Source organism: Dromiciops gliroides, chromosome 1 (genome assembly GCF_019393635.1).
Source record: "Dromiciops gliroides isolate mDroGli1 chromosome 1, mDroGli1.pri, whole genome shotgun sequence".
In the NCBI taxonomy this organism is placed as follows: Eukaryota; Metazoa; Chordata; class Mammalia; order Microbiotheria; family Microbiotheriidae; genus Dromiciops; species Dromiciops gliroides.
In genome coordinates this window covers 763,067,134-763,089,268 of record NC_057861.1, presented here as the reverse complement: position 1 = coordinate 763,089,268, position 22,135 = coordinate 763,067,134, and the positions used below count along the sequence as shown (strand labels likewise).

Sequence of the window (22,135 nt, the reverse complement as noted above, 5' to 3'; positions counted from 1 at the left end):
AGTGCTGAAGAAGTGCTTGTTGATTGATTGATTAGTGTGAGTACTGTCCTCCTCCCCCCATTAAAATGGGGGCTCCTTGAGGCAGGGACTGGCTTTGCTTTTCCATGTATCCCCAGATTTGGTGAAGCCCCCGGTAGACAGGAAGTGCTGAAGAAGTGCTTGTCGATTGATTGATTAGTGTGAGTACTGTCCTCCTCCCCCCATTAAAATGGGGGCTCCTTGAGGGCAAGGCCTGTTTCACTGTTGTCTGGTCTCCCCATTGCACAGTCCCTGGCGCACAGTAGGAACTCAATAAATGCTTGTTGATTGACTGACTGATGACTTGTGAGCTCCCTTCCAACTCTGTGAACCTTGTCTCTACGAGCTCAGTAGCCAGTCTCCAACCAGGGGCCCTCCTTAAGAGTTATGTGGTGGGCAGCTAGGTGGCGCAGTGGATAAAGCACTGGCCCTGGATTCAGGAGGACCTGAGTTCAAATCAGGACTCAGACACTTGACACATACTAGCTATGTGACCCTGGGCAAGTCACTTAACCCCAATTGCCTCACCAAAAAACAAAAAAACTCCCAAAAAACCCAAACAACAAAAAAGCAGCCTTTGGGGCAGCTAGGTGGCACAGTGGATAGAGCACCAGCCCTGGATTCAGGAGGACCTGAGTTCATATTCGGCCTCAGACACTTAACACTTACTAGCTGTGTGACTCTGGGCAAGTCACTTAACCCCAATTGCCTCACCAAAAAAAAAAAGAAAGAAAAGAAAAGAAAAAAAAGAGTTATGTGGTTACATGGCCTAAGAGGATGTGGTAGACCAGGCTGGCCCAGAGGAGCATTACGAGGCCTTCTCTTTGTTTCTTGGGCTGTTGTGGCCCAAGGATCCCCCTTCCCCACCCCTCCCATAGCCCTGCCCACTATAAACAGGCAGTTCTTGTATGTAGGTGGGATGATGCTTGGAGCATGTACTCAAAGCTGTTCTGGCCTGGGAGAATTGACCAGGGCAGGGGTTCAGCTGTCCTAGCCCCCAAGGTCCTAGGACCACTCACCTGCAGAGAGGGGGTATCGGAGTAGGCCCTTGTGGAGGGCCCATGTCGAACTGTCTGGGACCAGTGAGCACTGAGCTGAGTCCAGAGCTGGCCAGGGGGAGGAAAGCAGGCTGGGTAGCTCTTAGGATGGTGCTGAGCTCTGCTGACCCCAAGCTGTCCTCTGTTTCAAAGGGCCAGCTTATGGCCTATGAAGAACCATTGACAAGCATCTGCCAGAGGCCATAGGGAGGCACATGGTACGTGGGGGTGCTGCGATGCATCATCAAGAAGGGAATCCAGAGAAGTGTATGTAGGATGGCTGGTCGAGCCAGAGTCCAGAAGCCTCCAGCATGTTGGGGAACCACATGGGAAAACAGACTCGAGTCCCACAGGACGGGCAGGGGCACTTGGGCTTGTATATCCGTCGGAGTAGGGCATGTCCACATTGATGCCACCCTCCTGGTGAGGGAGAAGGCGTAGCTTCTGTCTCTCACCAAAGCCCTTCCTGAGGTCTCCTGATGGCCTGGTGGGCCCTGAGGTATTGAAAGCCCTGGACTCGCACTCAAGTTCTGAGCTGGAAAGCATCCTGAGGTGGCCTTAACTACCCAGTGCCTCAGTGTTCTCATCTGTAAAAATGGGATAGTAGCAGGGCCTGCCTGCCAGGGTTGTTGTGAGGATCAACTGAAATAGTTTGTAAAGAACTTCGGCCTTAAAGTACTATAAATGCAGGTTATTCTTGTTGCTATGATAATAATTATTATTATAACACATTATCTTGTCATCATAATTGTGCCCCTTGGGAGTCTCTGCTGAGGTCACTAAACCTTTAAGCCTGTAGGAACTCAGTGTTGTTCCCCCCCCCCCCCCCCCCCGCCATGGTCTCCCTTCCTTAAGGGGACTTTTGGGGGCAGGTGGAATTCTGCCTGGACACTCCCTCCCATTTGAGGAATGCTCGGAAGATTAGCAGCAGCAAGGAAAGTAGTGAGACCAATCACTGACCGTTAGCCTGGAGAGATCCTTTGTCTTTGTGTTTGGAGGGTAGTCTCCCCGCCTCTGTCTCTCTGTCTCTGTCTCTCTGTCTCTGTCTCTGTCTCTGTTTCTGTCTGTCTGTCTCTCCCCACCCCCCCTTCTGTATCTTTCTCCCTCATTGTCTCTCTGTCTCTCTCTCCCCCCTCTCTGTATCTTTCTCCCTCACTCTGTCTCTGTCTCTGTTTCTCTGTTTCTCTGTCTCTGTCTCTCCCCCTCTCTCTGTATCTTTCTTCCTCACTCTCTCTGTCTCTGTCTCTATTTCTCTGTCTCTTTCTCCCCCACCTCTGTATCTTTCTCCTCCACTCTGTCTCTGTCTCCCGCCTCTCTCTGTATCTTTCTCCCTCACTCTGTCTCTTTTTCTCTGTCTCTGTCTCTGTCTCCCCCCTCTCTCTGTCTCTCTGTCTCTGTCTCTATTTCTGTCTCTCTCTCCCCCACCTCTGTATCTTTCTCCCTTACTCTGTCTCTGTTTCTCTGTCTCTGTCTCTCTCTCCCCCCTCTCTCTGTATCTTTCTCCCTCACTGTCTCTCTGTCTCTGTCTCTGTCTCCCCTCCCCTCTCTGTATCTTTCTCCCTCATTCTGTCTCTGTTTCTCTGTCTCTGTCTCTGTCTCCCCCCTCTCTCTGTATCTTTATCCCTCACTCTGTCTCTGTTTCTCTGTCTCCCCCTCTCTCTGTATCTTTCTCCCTCATTCTGTCTCTCTGTCTCTGTATCTCTTCCCCCTTTCTCTCTCTGTAGAAGGGAATTTCAGTGGCACTACAAGGCTATTGATCAAACTGCTAAACCCAAACTATGGGGCCAAGTGTGGATCACAGTTCTCTCTGCCATGAAGCCTCCTTTTAGGTCTAGCCTTTCAGCCAGTTCTAAACCCACTCACCAGTGCTGTTGATCATCCCATCTTTTCTACTGGAATAGGGGAAGAAGAGCAAAGTCTCTTTTTTCCCTATTTTTTTTTTTTTGGCGGGGCAATGAGGGTTAAGTGACTTGCCCAGGGTCACACAGCTAGTGTCAAGTGTCTGAGGTCAGATTTGAACTCAGGTCCTCTTGAATCCAGAGCCAGTGCTTTATCCACTGTGCCACCTAGCTGCCCCCAAGAGCACAGTCTCTTAAGTACTTCACTAGAATGTAGGCAAATTGCAGCAAACTCCCCCTAATACGCTGACCCTGCAATCCACCTAAATAGAAGTGTCTGTGGTTTTGCCAGCATAGGGAGTTCTTCATGTGGAACCTTCCCTCCCCCTGCAGAAATCATAGATTGCAGCCCGCCTCTCTAGCGCCCAACTTAGTAGAGAAGGTCTAAGAGCTTAAGTGACTTGGGTAGGCTTACGTGGTAATGTCCCAATTAAAATGTGCACTCAAGCATAGCTGGTTTCAGGACCTGCAGCTGCTGAGTTGAGTACAAAACTCTGCCTGAGAAATTGTCTGGCAGAGCCTGGAGAAATTCACTGCCTGAAGGCCAAGTAAGATGAAGATGGGAACACATGTGGCCAGGGGCCACTTCCCCCTTCTGGCCTGACATCCCTTTTCTGCCTTTGGGCCATGCTAGGCTGAGTGACATTTCCTTCCTTCCTTCCTTCCTTCCTTCCTTCCTTCCTTCCTTCCTTCCTTCCTTCCTTCCTTCCTTCCTTCCTTCCTTCCTTCCTTCCTTCCTTCCTTCCTTCCTTCCTTCCTTCCTTCCTTCCTTCCTTCCTTCCTTCCTTCTTATACTTGTATCTTTAACCTTCCTCCACAGGGGCATCCCAGAGCAGTGAGAAGGAGACCTGGGCCAGGAATCAGGAGGGCTAGATTTGAGTCCCAGCTCTGCTTCCAAGTGTGTGTTGTGTGACCTTGGGTAAGTCACTTCCCCCCCTCAGTTCCAAGTGATATACAAGAGTTGGATGAGATGCTCTCTGGATCCTTTCAAACCCTAATAATTCACGAGCCTATAAAGTACTCTCAGAGGGGGGGATAACCACATCAGTGGAGGGAGTACTCTGATCTGTGCAGAGAAAGACACCCACCACCAGGGTGTCAGGCTGTGTTTTGGGACCTGTCCTGTGATGCCTTTGTTCTTAGAAGACACACTTCCCATTCTCCTTTCCCCCCTCCTATGGACTTTGTCACTTTGTTATACAAACCATTTTTTTAGTAAACCTCAGAGAATTCTTCAGTGATGGCACGTTCAGCCAAAGCTGTCAACTTTTAATGTTTTTGAACTTGGCAAGAAAGGAATCTTTCCTGTGGAGAACAACACCCATGTGCATATACTTGGTGTGGATCTCTGATTTCAGAAGGCTCATGGGACATAATCAAGTCCATCCAGCCTTGAGCACATCCAGTGCCTGCAGAAGTGGCAGATTAGGAGGGGGCTGTTGGCTTGGCATTGGGATTCTTGGGTTTTGGGGAGTATTTACTGCCGCCTCATACACCAGTGATCTGGGATGGCATTAGGGTAGCATCTGCATTATCCAGCCCCTTCCTGTTCCTGGCTTCCCCTCCATCCTCCTACATTCCCAGGGCTCTCTGGGGCAGGAGGAGCATGCAGGAGGCCCACCCATTGGCCACCCCTGCCCCCAGGATCTTCCTCTGTGGTCTCCCCAGTGCTATTTTTGGAGCATGAATTGCATGTGTTGGTCAGCATACTGGTGGTACTCAGCAGTACATGGCCTGCTCACAATGTAAAGTCTCTCAGAAAGGGAAAGGCCCTTTGAATCAAGTGAAGGCACTAGGACATACCATGGAGCATAGACCATTGGGCCCAGAGTCAGAAAGACTCACCTGAGTTCAAATTCATCCTCAAGCAGTAACGAGCTGGATGACTCTAGGCAAGTTCTTCACCTCCACATGCCTCAGTTTCCTCAACTAATCCACACCTACCTTTCAAGGTTGTTGTAAAGCTCAAATGAGAGAATATTTGTAAAGTACTTAGTAAGGTTCATTAGGTACCTGTGGCATGTGCTTCCTAAATGTTTGTTGCCTTCCTTCACCTTTCCAAGTGGCCTACTCATTACCTGGACTGGAATCCCCTGGAGCCCCCTGGACAAGCAGATCAACTACGATCCTGCTTCCACTTGACACTTCTCCAGATAGGAGATGGGGGCTGTCATGTCCAGGGTGATGGGAGCCTGCTGAGGCCCAGCCCTGTCTGGTCTCACTGGGAGGCTGTTGGCACTACAAGGGCGTGTACATGTGTGTGCATGTCTGAAGGCACCTGGGAACATCCCTGGTACTTCACCCTTTCCCGAATCCACCCCCTCTGCTGTCACCGTCCTCCTCAGTGCCTCATCTTGGCAAGTTGGCTGGTGCCCGAACAGAAGTTCTCTTGGTCTAGGGAGGTTCTCCCACTGCGTGGTGCAACCTGGGCAGCCCTCAGTGCCATGCACAGGGCTTCCTTTCATTTCTGTTTGGGCAGTCTCTCACAAAGCTCACAGAGGGAGCCGGGCTCCATTGTTGGGGCTGGGTGGGATATGTTTGTATTCATCCCATGTGTGCTAATCTGTGCATGGATGTCTACAATGCCTTCCCATGAGCAGGGTGTCTCCTCAGAGCAGCCATTGCCTTCTTTATCCCTTTATCCCCATGACCAAGCCCAGAGCTCAGCACCTTTGGTTGCTTAGTAGATTCTCCTTCAAACAGAATCCCCTGGAGGAATCTGCCCTTCATGAGGAATCCCTCTTCCATACGGATGAGCGAGTGAGCAGGAAGGTCTGCAGAGGCCTTTTTCTCAGTGCCTCCCTTTCTGGGGGTCTCATATGCCACATATGGGCTAGGATCTTTTTTATTCCTTTGATACGTCCCTACCCTCAGATATCCTATAAAATGGCCCCTCCATTGTTCATCATGGATTGGAATTAGAAGGGATTATGAAACCCATCTAGTCCAAGTTCCCTGATGTAGCAGAGAAGGAACCATGACCCAGAGTTGAAGTGACTTGTCCGAAGTCATCAAGGAATTAGGAGGCAGAGCCAAGATTCAGACCCAGGCTCTCTGACCCCAACTTCCTTATTGCTTCACCTGCAGCTCTGGTCCCTTAGCCCTTCCCACCTGGGTCATCTCGAGTGGCTTCAGCTTCCTCCTGGGGCACATCTGGCATTAGAGACCAAATCTGACAGTTCCCCTGTTCTTCATCTGAGAATCATACTGAGATGATATGGCTTAGTTGTGTATCTCACAAGGACTTCTACAGGATTGTTTTGTATTCTGCTTGTAATTTTCCTCGTTACAATTACTGCTCCCCCCACCCCAATACACACATTTTATTAGCTTCTAGAAAAGGGACTTCCTGGGAAGACTAGCAGGAACGGTGGGTACAAACCATTCCCCCAGACCTTGAGCACAATTTCTCCTTTCACACACAAGGGGACCCTGGGAAAGTGGGGCTGAAGCTTAGAACAATTTTGGGAAAAGAATGCCTCCTCCTGCTGACCCTGGAAGTCCCTTTTCTCCATAGTCCATAGCTAGTGCATCTCTCTATCACGAGGCTCACAACTCCTGAAGGTGCTGCTGTCTTCAGGTGCTGCTGTCTTCAGGTGAGCGTCTTTGCATGTCTCTCTGCAGACTCTTCTTCCCGTGATCGTGGGTCCTGCAATTAGTTGCTGGTGGGATTTCTGATGGAACTTCTGGATCTCCCGTTTGAGAAGGTTGCCTGCACATTTCCATCTCAGTAGTACTTGTTTCCTAAGAACAGGAATGAATAATTACGAAGAGATGTGGCCATGTGTTCACAGATGCCATGTCTGGGTGGGAGATAGGGTAGCTCCCTTGACATCCACCCAGCTCTTAGAGGAAGCTTGCCTCTTTTCAGGTACACACTTAAGAAAGCCACTTGCCCCTTTTGTATGTATGCTAAGTTTTAATTCAACAACCCTTGAGTCATCAGTTCTTTTGACTGCAGCCAATTAGAAGACTTTTTAATTACCTGAGTCAGCACGACTACTCCGGAGTTTTCCCATAGTCACTTGGATGGAAACCAGTGAAGAAGCATCTTTCCATGCTCCAAGGGCTTCCCACCCACCAATAGGCTGGTCCAATTTTCTCATGTTCCTGTTCTCAGCACATCGGTGAGGGTTCGTTTTGAACTTATTGTCCATATCTCCAATCCAGAAAGCTCTCTTGGTTTGGGGAGGGTTAACCTTTGTCCTTCAAAAGTCTTGTGTTCAAACATCTCAGCCAGGGCCAAGTAGCACAGATTTTTCACTCTCACAATAACTCTCCAACACAGAACATTTTTTTTTTCTGGGCAATGAGGGTTAAGTGACTTGCTCAGGGTCACACAACTAGCAAGTGTCAAGTGTCTGAATTCGGATTTGAACTCAGGACCTCCCGAATCCAGGACCGGTGCTTTATCCACTGTGCCACCTAGCTGCCACCCAACACAGAACATTTTACAAAGCCTGGCAGAGGTCACTTCTTGCCTTGTACTTAGTTCCTTCCATTGTGTTTGCAAAGGCCTTCTTCAACCTGAAAGCAATCAATAAGAGAAAAAATGGAAAAGAAAATCAGTCCTCCCTCCTTAGAGGGAAAGTCTGGTCCCTCTAAAGCTTTCAGGACATGTGGACTCTACCCATGAGATTAAGGACCTGGGCTCAATTCATCCCACAGATGAGAAAACAAACTGATTTGGCTCCATGTTTGTGGAGCAATAGAGACTCATTGACATGGAGGGAGGGTGTTCGGATGCTCATCTTCTCCCTCTTCCACTAAGGGCCCTCCCACTTTTGTTCTGGAGCCATACTCACAAAGTGGGCTCAATCCTGGAAAGTTCCTTTGGGTTCCTGCAGCAACATTGGCACTCAAAACTACTCCAAAGGATCCCCATCAATGCCCAGGCAATCTAAATGGAGCTACAAGCCCATCTCAACACAAGACAAACAAGTTCAGTTCAAGAGAAAGAAGACAGAGTTAGGTAAACCCAAACTTGTTTGTGGCTCCCCAACAGGTTAAGATCTTGTAGCTGACTACTCCACTGACAGAAAACTCCCTTCTATGGGCCTGTAGTCCACAAGTCTTCAAAATAAGGCCAACAATCTAAGTCTTCTTAAAAGAATAAATGGCCATTAGGAGCAATCAAAGTGTGCTCCAGGTGAAATTCCAGCCACCTGTAATTTAGGAATGCAAAATCCAAACTGCTCATATGACTCAGGTCAGATTGACATATGAGGACTGGTTGAAGGAAGTTGCAAAGCTGACCGGAAGTGGAACAGGCTGCCTAGAAGATGGTGGGTTCCTCTCCCTCCTTGGGGGTCTTCAAGCAGGAGCTGGATAATTGCTTGTTTGTGTATCATGGGTAGTATTCCTTCGTGTAGGAATTGGATTAGATGGGCACTGAGGTCCCACCCAGCTCCCATTTTGTGAGGCCATTGTAAGGCACTGTCTTCCCATGTTTGTCAGTCTTCCAATCTGATGCTGATTTTCACTTTTGTTCTAACTAGTGGGGAGTCTTCCCTCAAATAAAGATGATTCTGTGATGATTCTTATATCAGTAACCTGTGATTTTCTTTGTTACTATAAATAGTCAGTCTTGGTTTCTCTGCTGTGCAGCACCTTCCTTCCAACTCTCTCCTTAAAGAGATACAGTAGATAGATGCAAAATTTCTGAGTGGTCTAAAAGACTTTGGTCTCTTTAGTTTTTTTATCCTGAAGCATTTCCCAACAGACTTTCTTGCCATCCTCCTGTGATGTTTAAAATCAAATGTATGATCACCTTATCTGCCCCCCCCCAGTGTATGTATGTATGTGTGTGTGAGAACTAGCTAAGTTTACTGATAAATTTGGCAACAATTTGGGTTTTTAAGCATTTATTAAAGTATATTAGGGGTTAGCAAAGAGAGAGAGAGAAAGCCACCTTCACCTAGCTATTGACGCTTCCAAAGAGAACATGTGAAGTTCTGAAAATTAGGAGATCTGTCTACTCTGCCCACTCTTGCCACCCAAAGAAAAAGAGTGATCCTCAGTCCATTCCAGTGGAAGCTGCCTTCGGGACCGGAAGAGGGGTGGTCCCCATACACAACTCCAAGCTAATTGGCTGGCCCATTGATTGACATGACTTATAGGTGGTCTGTGAATAGATGTAAGTTCCGGACACCGGGCAGCTTCAGGACACTAGTCACACGATTTCTTTTCAGGGGGCGCATAGCCCTGGTTCTCACAATGTCTTTCTCAGCAGGGGGTGGCACTCTGATTCTCACACTCCCTATGCCAAATATCAGAGAATATTATGATGACTTGATTTGAAGGATCTCATTGAGGTCTTTGTAGTGTTGATTTGCACTCTCATTTTCATTGTTGAAGAAGAAGCTGCAATGATGACCTTCATGGTGGCCAGTTCATTTATTCTGATCCTGAGTACAACAAGGAGAAATGGCCAAGGGTTCTATGAAGCCATGTGGTATCTTGTCTTTGGGATCCCAACAAAAGGAACTTTGCCAAGTCCATATACCTCTCCAAGAGAGAGCTGGGAGCATGTGTCTATTTAGATGAAGTTTCCTAATATCTTTAAGTTTCCCTTACAGTAAAAATTGATACTGTTGATCCAAGAGTATTTTAATTCATTGGTTATAGAACAAAGAGCTTTTACTATATTTAGAGAAGCAAGTTTTTAAATGGTGCAAAATTATATCCTGAATGGGGAAACGGTAAATGGAATTCAGTTGCCATAACTAAGCTAGAAGTAAGGGCTGGGTCCTTCTGTTGGGAAGGGTGAGCCCAGAAGTCTCACTGATACCAGCCAGCTGGGGCCATGAGGCTAACTACTAACAGAACTGAACATATGAAGAATCACCTCAGAGAATCTCAAACTGGGTGGTTTTGCTCTAAAAGATTGAAGATCCTTCTGTGCAACCACAGTGATCCAGTACTTCTTTCAGTAGATGGCAGCTTGAACACATAGGGATATGGTGGTGGCATCAGGGCAGTGAGCTTCTAAGCCTCAACAAGGGCAGATATGGGTTGGAATGTCATTGTCTGGAGAATCCCTGGACTATGCCAAGAAACTTCAGGAGTGGAGCTAGCAAGCAGTGAGCCTCAGTCCGAAGCTGGGAGATAGAGACTTCTAGCTATGACATAAAGTAAATAGCCCTGGGGGCAGCTAGGTGGTGCAGTGGATAGAGCACTGTCCCTGGAGTCAGGAATACCTGAGTTCAAATCTGGCCTCAGACAACACTTACTAGCTGTGTGACCCTGGGCAAGTCACTTAACCCCAAATGCCTCACTAAAAGAAAAAAAAGAAAAAGAAAAAAAAAGTAAATAGCCCTGAAGCATAAACTGCCCCTCTTATTGGACCATCAAAGGAGGGTAGAATGCATACAACACACACACACACACACACACACAAACACACACACACTCTGTTGGATACAAAAATACAATTAACTCAGCAGGGGAGTAAGAGGAAATGAGGAGAGGAGAGAAGAGGGAATAAGGGAAAGGGCTGTTTTAGGGAGGGATTAGTAAAACAAGTTCTAACCTTAGAGTTTAAAAGAAAAGAAAGAAAGGGTAGAAATTTGTTATTGGGATCTGGGAGAGAAAAACAAGGAGGGGAAGGGGAGCAGCAGATGGCATCTAGCCCAGAGCACAGTGTGCTGAACACACCCCTCTCTTAATACCTTCTTCTTTATAAAAAAGTGGCAAGGGGCAAAGAGAGGGGAAAAAACCAAGAACAGAGGAGAATAGGATGGAGAGAAATACACCATTAATTATTCTGCTTGTGAATGTGAATGGGATGTACTCACCAATAAAACAGAAGAGGAGAGCAAAATGGATTGGAAAGCAGAATCCAACAATAGGTTGTTTACAAAGAAACACACTTAAAACAGAAAGATTCCGATAAACTTAACAGAAGGGGGTTGGAGCAGAATCTATGATGCTTTAGCTGAACTTAAAAAGGCTAGGGTAACAATCATGATCTCAGGCAAGACAATTGCAAAAAATTGCTTGATTAGAAGAGATAAAGACATTACATTTTCTCAAAGGCACATAGACAATGAATTAATATCAAGAAAACACATATATACTGCATGGCATAGCATCTAAAAACTTGAAAGAAAAGCTAAATGACTTACAAGAAGAATTGTAGGAAGAGTTACAGGAAGTTATACAATAGAACTATAATGGAGGGGGCCTCAATGTACTTCTTTCAGACCTAGAGAAATCTGCCAAAGTAAATAAGAAAGAAATTAAGAAACTGAAAAGAATTTTAGAAAAAGCTAGATATGAGATTATTGAATGGGAACAGAAAGGAGTATGTGTATTTCTTATCTGTGTGGCCACCTTGCAAAAATTGACCATGTGTTAGGGTGTAAAAATCTCAAATACATAAAAGCAGAATCACTAAGCATATGTTTTGTGGATCACAATGTAACAAAATTATATTCACTAAAAGGCCACTAAAGAAACAATTAGGGGGCGGCTAGGTGGCGCAGTGGATAAAGCACCGGCCCTGGATTCAGGAGTACCCGAGTTCAAATCCGGCCTCAGACACTTGACACTTACTAGTTGTGTGACCCTGGGCAAGTCACTTAACCCCCATTGCCCCGCAAAAAAAAAGAAACAATTAAAATTAGTTAGAGACTAAATAACTTAATCCTAAAGAATGGATGGGTCAAATAACAAATCATAGAAATGACAGATTATTTCATTTAAGATAATGACAACAATGTGACAATATACCAACCTTTTTTTGAGATTCAACCCAAGTTGTCCTTAGGGACTTAGGGAGAAGGGAAAATTTTTATCTCTAAATACCTTAATTGACAAAAGAACAAACAGATCAATGAAATGTGCATGCTTCTGGGCCATGAGTTTTCCAGGACTTGCTCATGGCAGACCTCCTAACCCCTGGGAGATGGGGCTCATTTGTGCACTGGCATTGAGTGATTTTGAATGGGAAGTAATGTTTCTATTATTTGACTTTTTTGGGCATTATTTACTTTGTTGTTTCCTCTCAATTCCAGCCATTTCCATATGATTAGGGGTTCCATGGCTGGATGTGATGGAGGCTTGAGGTGTATGTTATTCTTACACATAGCTAAGTAACTGATGAGAATTCCAGAGGGAAAGGAATACACATGCATGTTATGTATATGTCATAATGACCAGGCAGAGTTGAACAAGCAGTGGATAGAGTCTGGAAGACCTTGGGATCTGACTCACTGAGTGACCCTGGGTAAGTCACTTAACATCGCCAAGGCTCAGCTTCTCAGCTGTAAAATGAAGAGAATACTCCTTCCCGGGTTGAGATGATTTTGGAAAGTGCTTTGAGAACCTTAAAGCCCGATATGGGTCAGCTACCATTATTGGCATTTTTGTAATCGGCTGTTTCTTTAGAAAGGTTCTCCCCATTATAGAGAGAAGCACAGGAGCACTGTCACCTTTACAGGGGAGCTGGCTAACCCCCCAAACAAGATGTCTCTCTTCTGCTAAGATAGCTCCCTGACCTGGGACAGCCTCCGAGGTCTTTTTCATCTACTAGACAATGGGAGTGCTGGAACTTGCTCCCTTCTTGCTCTCTTCGTTGACTTTTTGGCAGGACCGATAGCTTAAAAATAGCAGTGCTCGTCAATATCTGTCAGAGCCTGCCTGCCTTTCTCGGAAGCATCCCTGACTGATGTTCAGGAGCGACACCTTCCTTAGCACTGGCATGGAGCTCGTGAAGAGTATTGCCTAGCAACCGGATGGAACCCCATTTGGAGAGGGAAAAGGGCAGGATGACACAAAAGAAGGGGAAACACCCTTGCCAGGAGCTGACTGAAGTGAGATTCTCTTGCTGCCCTGAGCCTCTTTAAGTTAGCAAAGAATCAGCAGATGCCCTGAAAATGACATTTCCTCCTGAGGGGGTTGGTGGCAGCTTGGAGCAAAGGGAGTTACCCAAACGCACATGGCTGCAAAGGGGGGAAGGACCCACCTGAAGGTTGCCTCAGTTGGTGGGCCTGGGATCCCCAGCTGCTCTCCATGGATGTCTGATTTGGTGATTTGGTGCCTGTGAGCAGCCCACCCATGGGACCCCAGCCAGGCCAGGGGAGGGAGCAAGGGAGTCTTTACACCCTTGGGCCCAATGTCTCAGTGGCTGATGCCTGTACCTGTTGTACATGGTGGGGCCCAAGTCTGGTTCCTGAGGACCTGCCATCTTTGGGAATGCACAAGGACACCATGCTCCAGATTTAATCTGGACTAGGGACCAGCTGGGCCTGGGCAAAGAGTCAGAGGTTGTGGAGGTTGTGGTCAGACTGAGGTCTTGAATGTTCATGGCTCCTCCTGGGCAGCTCTAAGCCCAGGTACTTGCCAGACAGCCCCATGCTGATGGGGAGCTAACTGTGGCAACCCCACCAATGGCTGTTTTAAAGGCACACCAAGGAGAGCTGGCTCCTCATGCCCTGGGCTCACCAGGGTTCACAAGGTCAGACAATCCGTTTGGAAGGGCCTTCGAGGTTGGTTCATCAACCAGTTCTCCTAAAGGATCCCTCTAAAGACTCTCTGCCATCCAGTTTTGGCACCGAGGACGGAGCACAAGGCTGGGAGTCAGGACAAAGTAGGCTCACATCCGGCCTCTGAGACTGACTTGCTGGGGGAGCTTGAGTAAAGCCTCAGTTTCCTCATCTGTAAAAGGGATTGGAGTAAATGTCCTTTCAGGTCCCTTCTAGCTTTAATGCATGCCCGGGGGGCAGCCCCCTCCTGAAAGGGCTGGTTCCACTCTTGGATAGCCCGAAGGATCTGGAAATTGGCCCTGACCCAGAGCCCTCTTCTGCTCCTGCCTCTGCCTTCTTGGGCTGACCTGACCAAGCCCAGTCCCTCCTTCCAGGCCTGTGGTGCCGCCTGTTCTGTGGGCGAATTGAGCCCACATCTGCCCCTTCGCCATCCTGGTTGCATGTTGCATCCTTCATTAGTGTGAGCTCCAGGGCAGGTACTGTCTTTGCCTCCACTTAGCACAGGGCCTGGCACCCGGAAACCACTTAAATGCTTGTCGTAACCCTCCAGAAACTCTCCAGCGCCCTCAGAACAGAGCTCCGTGTGCCAGATGGGGGAAACAGATAGAGCCAGCTCTGTTTGCAGGGACAGCCTCGCTCACTTTCTGGTTGGCATCGATGGGTAGGACAGCGGGACGCTCCTTTCCTGGGTCCCCGAGCCCCAAGATGCAGGTACCGGCTGGGACGAGCCTTGTTCCAAAGCCTGGTCCCTGCTTTGCCCCCTGCTGGCTCTCTGTCCACATTTCCCCTCCCCCTTCCTCCATCCGAACTCCTACCTCCTCCCCCCCCCCCCGCCCTGCCCCGCCCCGCTCCTTTCCTGCTGCTCGCCTATAGCTCCCTTGTCTCCGAACTTCATCTTTTCTTGCCTTGAGGTTCCTCCTTCCCCTTTCCCTCGGCTTATCCTCCAGCTCTTTCCTCTCTGACACCTCACGGTGGTCTCTTGGTCTGGTTCCTGTTCCTTTACTTGCCCTCCCTCCACTCCCCCTACCATCTCTCCATCCCCTCTCTCAAACCTTTTCTATCTCCCTGCAGATGCCTTGCCCGTTCTCCCAGCCCTGGTGCGGAGCAGACCCTGCGGCTGCCCAGAGGACGGAAGCCCGGGGCAGACTTTGGGCAGCCGGCAGAGCCTCTGGGCTCCGTCTCCTCTCTTTCCTCAACTACTAGAAGCTTCTGCTTCTGGGGTTCCCATCACCCCAGAACTTCCTCTCTGGACGGGGTCCCCAGGGTAGTCATTGGTCCCCCAAAGATTCACCTCTCCACCCCGGGGGCAGCCCAGCCTATCCCATCTTGGCTCTGCCTGGGAAGGTTTTTTTACACCCGGCCTAAACCCGCCCCTGCATATTCCCGTGAAGACACTAAAGGAATAGGCCCCGGTGCATGGGACAGAGGACACTTGCTGAGCTTCCGTGGCCCTTCTCCCAGGGACTGAGGGGGATCGGACCGTGTGCTTCTGAGGCAGGCCGGCCCCAGCTGCTGGGGCGCTGATCTGGGGAACTGGAAACCTGGTCCAAAGAAAGGACCCCAGAGCCAGCCGGCTTCCCCCGGGGCTGCCGAACTCCCTGTCTTTTGTCCCTTTCACTCTCCAGTACCCCACCCAGTGCACCCTCCCCAGCCCCCAGGCCCCAGGCCCCAGCCCTCAGTCCCGTCTCTCTGGGACCTGGCTGCCTCAAGCAGGGCCCAGTGAGGGCAGAGAAGGGGAGGAGGACTCTTGCTCCCAGGCTCTTCCCCACGCTTCCACACAGGGCTGGGCAAGGTGAGCGGGGAGAGGCAGCAGGAGAGGGGAGCCAGCATCCCCTCCCCCGCTTCTCTCCCTCCCCCTGGCGCAGTTTTAGTCCGGGAGGAGGAGAGTGAAAGTGAAAGAGAAGCGGCAGCTAGGCCGCGGAGGGAGCTGGGGTGGGACAGGGCCGAGCGGGGCCGCGGGTCTGTACAGGCAGACGGACCCACAGACAGACCGAAACCTGCAGAGACCCACAGCTCCACAGACTGTTAGACCGACTGGGCCTCCTCTCGGCCTCCTGCCTGCCAGGACCTCCCTGGAATCCATGGGTGGCCCGGGCCTGAGCGCCCTGCTCCTCTTCTGCTGGGCAGGGGCTACCTGGGCCGGTGAGCTCGAGCGCAGGGGGTTGGGTTGGCCGGGAAGGACAGGGGAGGACAGGGGCCTGGGAGGCTGGGCTGAGCACTTCTCGAGATCCCGGTGTGCGAGTGGGCTGCGGGAGGCAGGACCTGTCAGAGACGTTGGGCAGGACGTGGAGTAGAGAGCCCAGGGGACTCCCGAGGCAGCGGGCCAGGTGCAGACCCGATTTATCAGAAGGGGGGTGGGGACGTGGTGAGAGGGGGGTGGGGCCATCGCTGCCTTCAGGGGGGCTCAGGGCAGAGCGGGGCTGGGGAAAAGAACTAACTACAGGTGTGTGTGTGTGTGTGTGTGTGTGTGTGTGTGTGTGTGTGTGTGTGTGTGTGTGTGTGTGTGTAGGGCCAGAAAGGCCGCCTGTCCCGTGGAAATGCCCCCACAGCTTGAGGGTGATTGTCGGGGGAGTTCCTCCAGGCCCCTGGTCTTGGGAAGGACCCTATATCCCAGATGCCCCTTCCCATCCACCCCCTCCCCACCAAAGCCTGTCTCCCTCTCCTTCCTCAGCTCCTTTCTCCCCTTGTCCTTCCCCTTTGGGTCACTGCTGAGACTCATTGGGGCCAACCAGGCCAACAGCTGGAGCCCCAACTCTGCGCTGGGGGGTAGGGGACAGGGGTAGGGGATGTGCCCTGGGCATACAGAGACAAAAGTGGACCAGGGATCACTCTCAAGGAGTTCACCTTCCAACATGGGAGCCAATATGAGCTTACATTTGTGTGTGCCATTGATACAAGGTGGTGCTCTGGAGGTGTGGTGACACCAGCTGCCGGGGTGGGGGGTCAGGGGCAGGTAGGTCAAGAAAGGGGTCCCGAAGAAGTCGGCCTTCAAGAGGAGTCCTGAGGGAAACAGGCTGAGATGAGAAGGGAGTGCCTACCAGGAGGGGGAACTGGGAGCAGGGAGGGAAGCCCACAGTGGAGTCAAGAAGGGGAATAGGGAAACAGGGAGGGGCCAGTGGGGGGCAGGGCTTCAGATGCCAAAGAGGATTCTCCATTTGATCCTAGACACGATGGGGAGCCTGTGGAGTTGGCGGACACTCTTGGACAGCTTAAGGGGGTGCACAGGCTGGTTGTGGGAGAGCCTGGATCCAGGTTGGCAGTTCTTTTCTTGTCCTCTGCAGAGCTGGATGAGTCTGGGAGGATCCACCGAGGAGTCGATTTGATCCTGGACTGCAGCTTGGCCAAAGATGATGGGCATCACTGGGGCCTCTCTGCCAGCAAGTTGAACATGGCTCCGGCCACCCTGGTGCTGAAGCAAGTGCCGGTCCCCGATGATGGCATGCTGGACGGCTTCACTGACTTCCCGGGGGTCTCCGAGGCCCAGGGAGACACCCCCATTGCTTTTGAGGCCTCAGGTGAGGGCATTAGGACCCCTGTCCCCCAACCCTGCTCATCACTCAGGGATGCCCATGAATCTCTCTCCTTAAACCGTCAAATCCTGCTCAGGTCTTCAGGTCTTTCCCCAGCTTCCCAGGTGCCCCCTGCCACCCCCAGTAACTGCATCTTATTCTCTCAGTGGACCAGGTGCAGCTTCCTCATGCTGAGGTCTTGCTCCACGCCGCCTGCCAAGAAAAGGTGGTGACCTGTGAACTCTCTCACCTCCCTCAGACAGGACAGGAGGCCACTTCCCAGGGCGTGGCCTATTTCATCAGCAGCATTCAGGTGTCTGGGGGAGAGTTCAGCGTCTCCATGGTGATAAAGACTCTTCCGGGGAAGGAGAAGGGGGCTCCTTTGCATCCCCAGCTGAACCTGCCCCTGTCCCCCCAGGGCACAGTGCTGGCTTCAGGTGAGGAACCTTCGGTTTGCAGGAGCCCCTGAATTTCCCCCTCTGTCGGCCGGGGCAGGCCCTCCCCTCACAGGATCTCGGCCCAGTGCTGCCAGTGTCAGCCAGGCCTGGGGCTTACCCAGCTGGTGCTCAGCACCCATCCTGGCCCTGTCACAGGTTGGCTCTCTGCCTTCCTAGGCTGTCACTGCGGGCCTTTGATAGCACAGTCTTAGGCTTCCCTTTGTGGAGTCCGGCCCCAGAATCCACCTTGTCAGGCTCTGCCTCCACACAGGGAATCCCCTGGATCAGGCCGGAGCCCTTCAGCAGGCTACTGTCTCCAGAAGGTCCCCAGAAGGAGGCCAATGCTCCCTCCTTCGGCCTACTTTCTTTATTCTCATTTCCTCTGGTTTGTCTTTTGGGAATAGACAGAGACACGGCTGGGCTCCTTGTGCTTGCTGAATGAGCAAGCTCCCCCCTCCCCCCCCTGCCCCAGCCCTTCCCCTGAATTGAGCCTGCTGGGGGCATGGCCCACACACTCAGACGCCTCTTTCCCTCCCGCAGTGGAGTTCCAGGTGATGACCCAGACGCCATCTGTGCAGCACTCCCTGGGAGCCTTCGCCTCCTTGCACTGTGGCTTCTCCGTGGCCCCTGGCTCTGGTCCTCTCCAAATTGAATGGCGATGGCAGCACCAAGGCCAGGGCCGGAGGGTTTATTCTTGGGAAGCAGGGAAGGGGCAGGCTCTTCGGGCTGGGGCCTGGATGGCGTCCACGGAGCTGCTGGAGGCTGGGAACGCCTCCCTCGCCCTGCCAGACCTGACCTTGAGGGATGAGGGAACCTACATTTGCCAGATCTCCACCCACCAACACCAAGCTCAGCAGATCATCCACCTCAGCATCCTGGGTGAGGCTGGACACTACTGGGCAGCGGGGTGGGCCTGAGGCTGCCTGTTTTCCAAGGCCTTGGCCTCCCGATGGCAGACTGGGAGAGTGCAGGTCAGCACCCAGCAGCAGGCAGACCACACCCTCCCCTGCCAGGCATCCCATCCTAACAGGGAGAAGGCAGCATAGTTCAGTCTCCTCAACCCCCCCTCAGAACTGCTTACCCTTGACTTCTTCCCTTCAGAGACCCCTAAAGTGCGGCTGAACTTGGTGAACGAGGCCTCGTCCCCCACCCTCTTCTGCTCCATGACTGGCTACTACCCCTTGGATGTGTCTGTGAGCTGGAGCCGGGAGGAACCAGGTGGCAGCCCCACCTCGGCCAATGGCGCCTACTTCTCCAACCACCGGCAGAGCAGTGTAGGCACCTACAGCCTCTCCTCCTCTCTGCAGGTGGAGCCCAGCCCCAAGGGGGCCACCTACAGATGCCAGGTGTCCCACGTCTCCCTGACAGAGCCCATTGTTTTGGAGATCTGGGTGGCTCCTCCAGGTATGGAAGTGCCCCAGTCTGCCCTGCCCTCTCCTCCCTCCTAAGTCGGCCCTGCCTCTGGGCCCTGGCACCTCGCTCTCATTTCGGCCATTGCCAGGCTCTTCCTCCTTCCTCTTCTCAGCTCCGGCATCTTGTTTCCTTCTTCCTCTGAGACCCTCTTCTGTCATCCACCACTCTTCTCCCTTCGAGGCCCAGGAAGGCATTGCATAGACTAGGCTTGGGGGACCAGGACCAAAGCTCCCCTCCAGAGGGGACGGGGCAAGGGGATGCTCCAAGTGGGTTCTCCCCAACCTGCCTTCTTCTCCTCTACAGAAAAAGGAGCATCCATGGGATTCTTCATTGCCACTGGCCTATTCTTTCTTGCCCTCTTGTTCCTGGGCTTCTGGAGATGCCAAGGTAAGAACTGAAACCTTCCATTTTCCTGGGAAGCTTCCAATGGATCCCACTTCAGGGACCACCCCCCCCACCACCATTTGTGCCTCACCCTTCCAGAACAAGGGTGACCTCCTCCAGCAGATGTCGATTCCTGAGTGAAGTCAACCTCTCTCCTCGCTGTTTTCTATTCGTAGCCATCCATGTGAACCCCAAGAGTCATGGACTCCAGAGCATGAATTGATGACTGAAGCCACCTAGCCCAGCCCAAATCTGAAGAGGTGCCCCCCACAACAGGTCCAGTCTTTGCTCAGAGACCTCCTTCCCAAGAGCCAGCAGCACCCTGATGGGATGGTGGGAAGTTCTTTCTCACACCAAGCTTAGATTCGACTTCAGTTGTACCTGGTTCTGCCCCCCAGATCCATGCAGGGTGCTTCTACCTCACCCCTGGTGATCCTCTATATACTTGAAGGCAGCTCTCACTCTGCTCCCCACTCCAAGTTAGCTTTCCAGGTGTTGGATGGGCAAGGTCAAGCTAGATGACATCATCTGGTCCTGGTAGACTACCAAGAATGTCTGGGTTCTACACCCTCCATCCCTTCAGAGACTCAGGTCTCACCTAGAGTCCTTCAGTAAAGACTTCATTCCATCCATATTGCCAAGTGGATCCTTTTTCGGGTAGGGGTGAGATTTGATGGCCTCTGAACTCCCTTCCAAATCTCTGATCTTCACTTGGCATCCTCTACAGGCTTTCCTCCAGCTGGCCACCCTCTTCTGGCTACTCTTCAGCTCCCAATGGCCTTCCTAAAATGTGGTGCCCACCATGGCTCACAGTGCTGTGGGCCAGGTGTGACAAGGGAGGGCAGAGCCCAGCTGTGCTGATAACTGCTCTGCTCTTAGCTAGTGTAGCCCAAGATGGCGCTCCCATTCTTTGGCCATCATTTCAGATGGTTGACTCATATTGAGTTTTTAATTCACTCAAAAGCTCAGATTTTTTCAGAGAAATAGCTATTTCCCTCTTGTACTTGTGAAGTTTATTTTTGGGGCTCAACTGTAAGACTGTCCTTCCATGCTCATTAGGTTTCATTTGATTAATTTGGAGCAGGCACACTGCTAGGGTATGTTCTCTGCATCCTATTATCTGGTTCTTACAAAGAACTGATATGGGAAGGTTCTAGAAGAAGGGGCAGAGAAAAACCTCCAGATGCCTGGAGATTCTGAAATTCATCCTGAGACCTGCACTGCAGGGCCAAGAGAGAGGCCAGTGTTGAGGGGAGGGACAGAGAGGGCACCGAATATAGGTCAACTTCTGGAGTGTAAAGTACCAAGGACAGGGAGAGGGGGTGGAATCAGAGCCTGGGGAGTGAATGGGGATGCAAGGGGGAAATGACTGGAGCCCTCCTCTCACAAACTCAACTCAACCTCAATAAAAATGGCTGTTCTGTTCTCACTTTCTCAGTGTCACTGTCACTGGCCATCTCATCCAAATCTTCAGAGGAAGGGGATGAGGAACAAGCCCTTATTCTTGCCTCCCTTATTCTCATTTTCTGATCATCGCAGCTGAATTCCTCACTCAAAAGTGAAGGGTGGACCCCAGCTGACCTGCAAATGGTTTAAGGTAATAAGTTATTGGATATGACATCTCACAATGAAGCCCAAGGGGGCACCATATCACAATGTAGACACACATTGAGCTTGCAGTCCACTAAAACTCCGGATCTTTTTCAAATTAAACCCTGTCTATCAATGCCTCCTCATCTTATAGTTGTGAAGTTGGACATTTAAACCCAGTTATAAGACTGTTCCTTTATCATCATTAATTAAGCTCTAATGAGAGGTAGACCTGTAAAAGAGACTTATTTTCCATTCAAGATGTGACACAAGATTGGTTTCATGATGAAGAATGAAAGACCCCATAGTAGCACCATAGGCCCTCCATGCCACTTCTGTGAAACAAGGGACTGATTACATAGGAGAAGTTCTTTAGAGATGTAAAACATTGTAGGAAATCAACCCATGAAGTCATTTTACTTTATTCCAGTTCATTTCTATACCATTGTATCTGGGGTTCAAGTTCCATTCCAGTTGGTAGATCCTTCTCTTTGGAACAGAAAGCAAAATAAAATAAGAGTGTTTCCATCTTTTTACTTTTAGCTGACTCTATCTCTTGGCTCCAGGCATTCTCTCTGGCTGTCTTCCATACCTGGAACCCTCTCCTGTCTCTGTTCTTACAACTGACCTCGTTGGCTTTCTTCATGTCCCAACTACAATCCACTTTCTACAGGAAGCCTTACCAATCTCTCTTTATTTCCTCGAATCCCTTCTGTTAATGATTTCCTATCAGGCTTGCTTTGTATATTGTTTGTATGCTGTCTTCACCATTAGATTGTGAGCTCCTTGAGGGCAGGGATTGTCTTTTGCCACTTTGTGTATCTCCAGTAATTAGCACAGTGCCTGGCACATAGTAAGTGCTTATTGATTGAACTCTACCTATGGTTCCCTGCACATCCTTACAATAGTCCTGCCCCTTGTTTGATCTCTCTCTGTCTCTCTGTTTCTCTTTGTCTCTGTTTTTCTTTTTTCTCCCCCATAGTTAACACCACGGCTATTACTTGTCCTTAGCTTTCTTCACAAGCCTCAATTCATTTTGAACTCTAGCATTCCTGACACCATCAGTCAACAAACATTTGTTAGGTGCCCACCATGTGCCAGGGACCCTGCTCTGCCAAACTGTGAGTGTGTATGTGTGTGCATGTCGTGTGTGTCTTCCATCACATGCCTTGTTTCCAGCCGCTGTATGTGTCTTAAAACCTACATTAATTGATGATGGCCCTATGCATGTGCATCCATTTCTTTAGATTATTTCTTTCCTCTCTCTCCTTTGAAAGTGACTCTTCTTCTTCTCTTCTTCTTCTTCTTCTTCTTCTTCTTCTTCTTCTTCTTCTTCTTCTTCTTCTTCTTCCTGAGGGTTAA

The 22,135-nt window shown here is 50.4% G+C and overlaps 1 protein-coding gene across 4 annotated transcripts in view; it reads left to right on the top strand.

Moving 5' to 3' along the window:
* Nucleotides 1–21,110, top strand: part of TAPBPL (TAP binding protein like) — a 30,576-nt gene extending 9,466 nt beyond the window's left edge. The window contains exons 1-8 of one of the 4 annotated variants that reach the window (XM_043979461.1): nt 14,829–15,582; nt 16,722–16,955; nt 17,117–17,262; nt 17,368–17,386; nt 17,927–18,265; nt 18,488–18,790; nt 19,103–19,186; nt 19,360–21,109. In XM_043979461.1, the coding sequence (XP_043835396.1) occupies nt 15,522–15,582; nt 16,722–16,955; nt 17,117–17,262; nt 17,368–17,386; nt 17,927–18,265; nt 18,488–18,790; nt 19,103–19,186; nt 19,360–19,406 (1,233 nt within the window). In that variant the 5' untranslated portion in view covers nt 14,829–15,521 and the 3' untranslated portion in view covers nt 19,407–21,109. Of the gene's footprint in view, nt 1–3,773; nt 3,873–14,828; nt 15,583–16,721; nt 16,956–17,116; nt 17,387–17,926; nt 18,266–18,487; nt 18,791–19,102; nt 19,187–19,359 lie in introns of those variants that run through there. The other 3 variants (XM_043979462.1, XM_043979463.1, XM_043979460.1) reach the window with 3 other exon arrangements.
* The last annotated feature ends 1,025 nt before the right edge of the window (nt 21,111–22,135 follow it).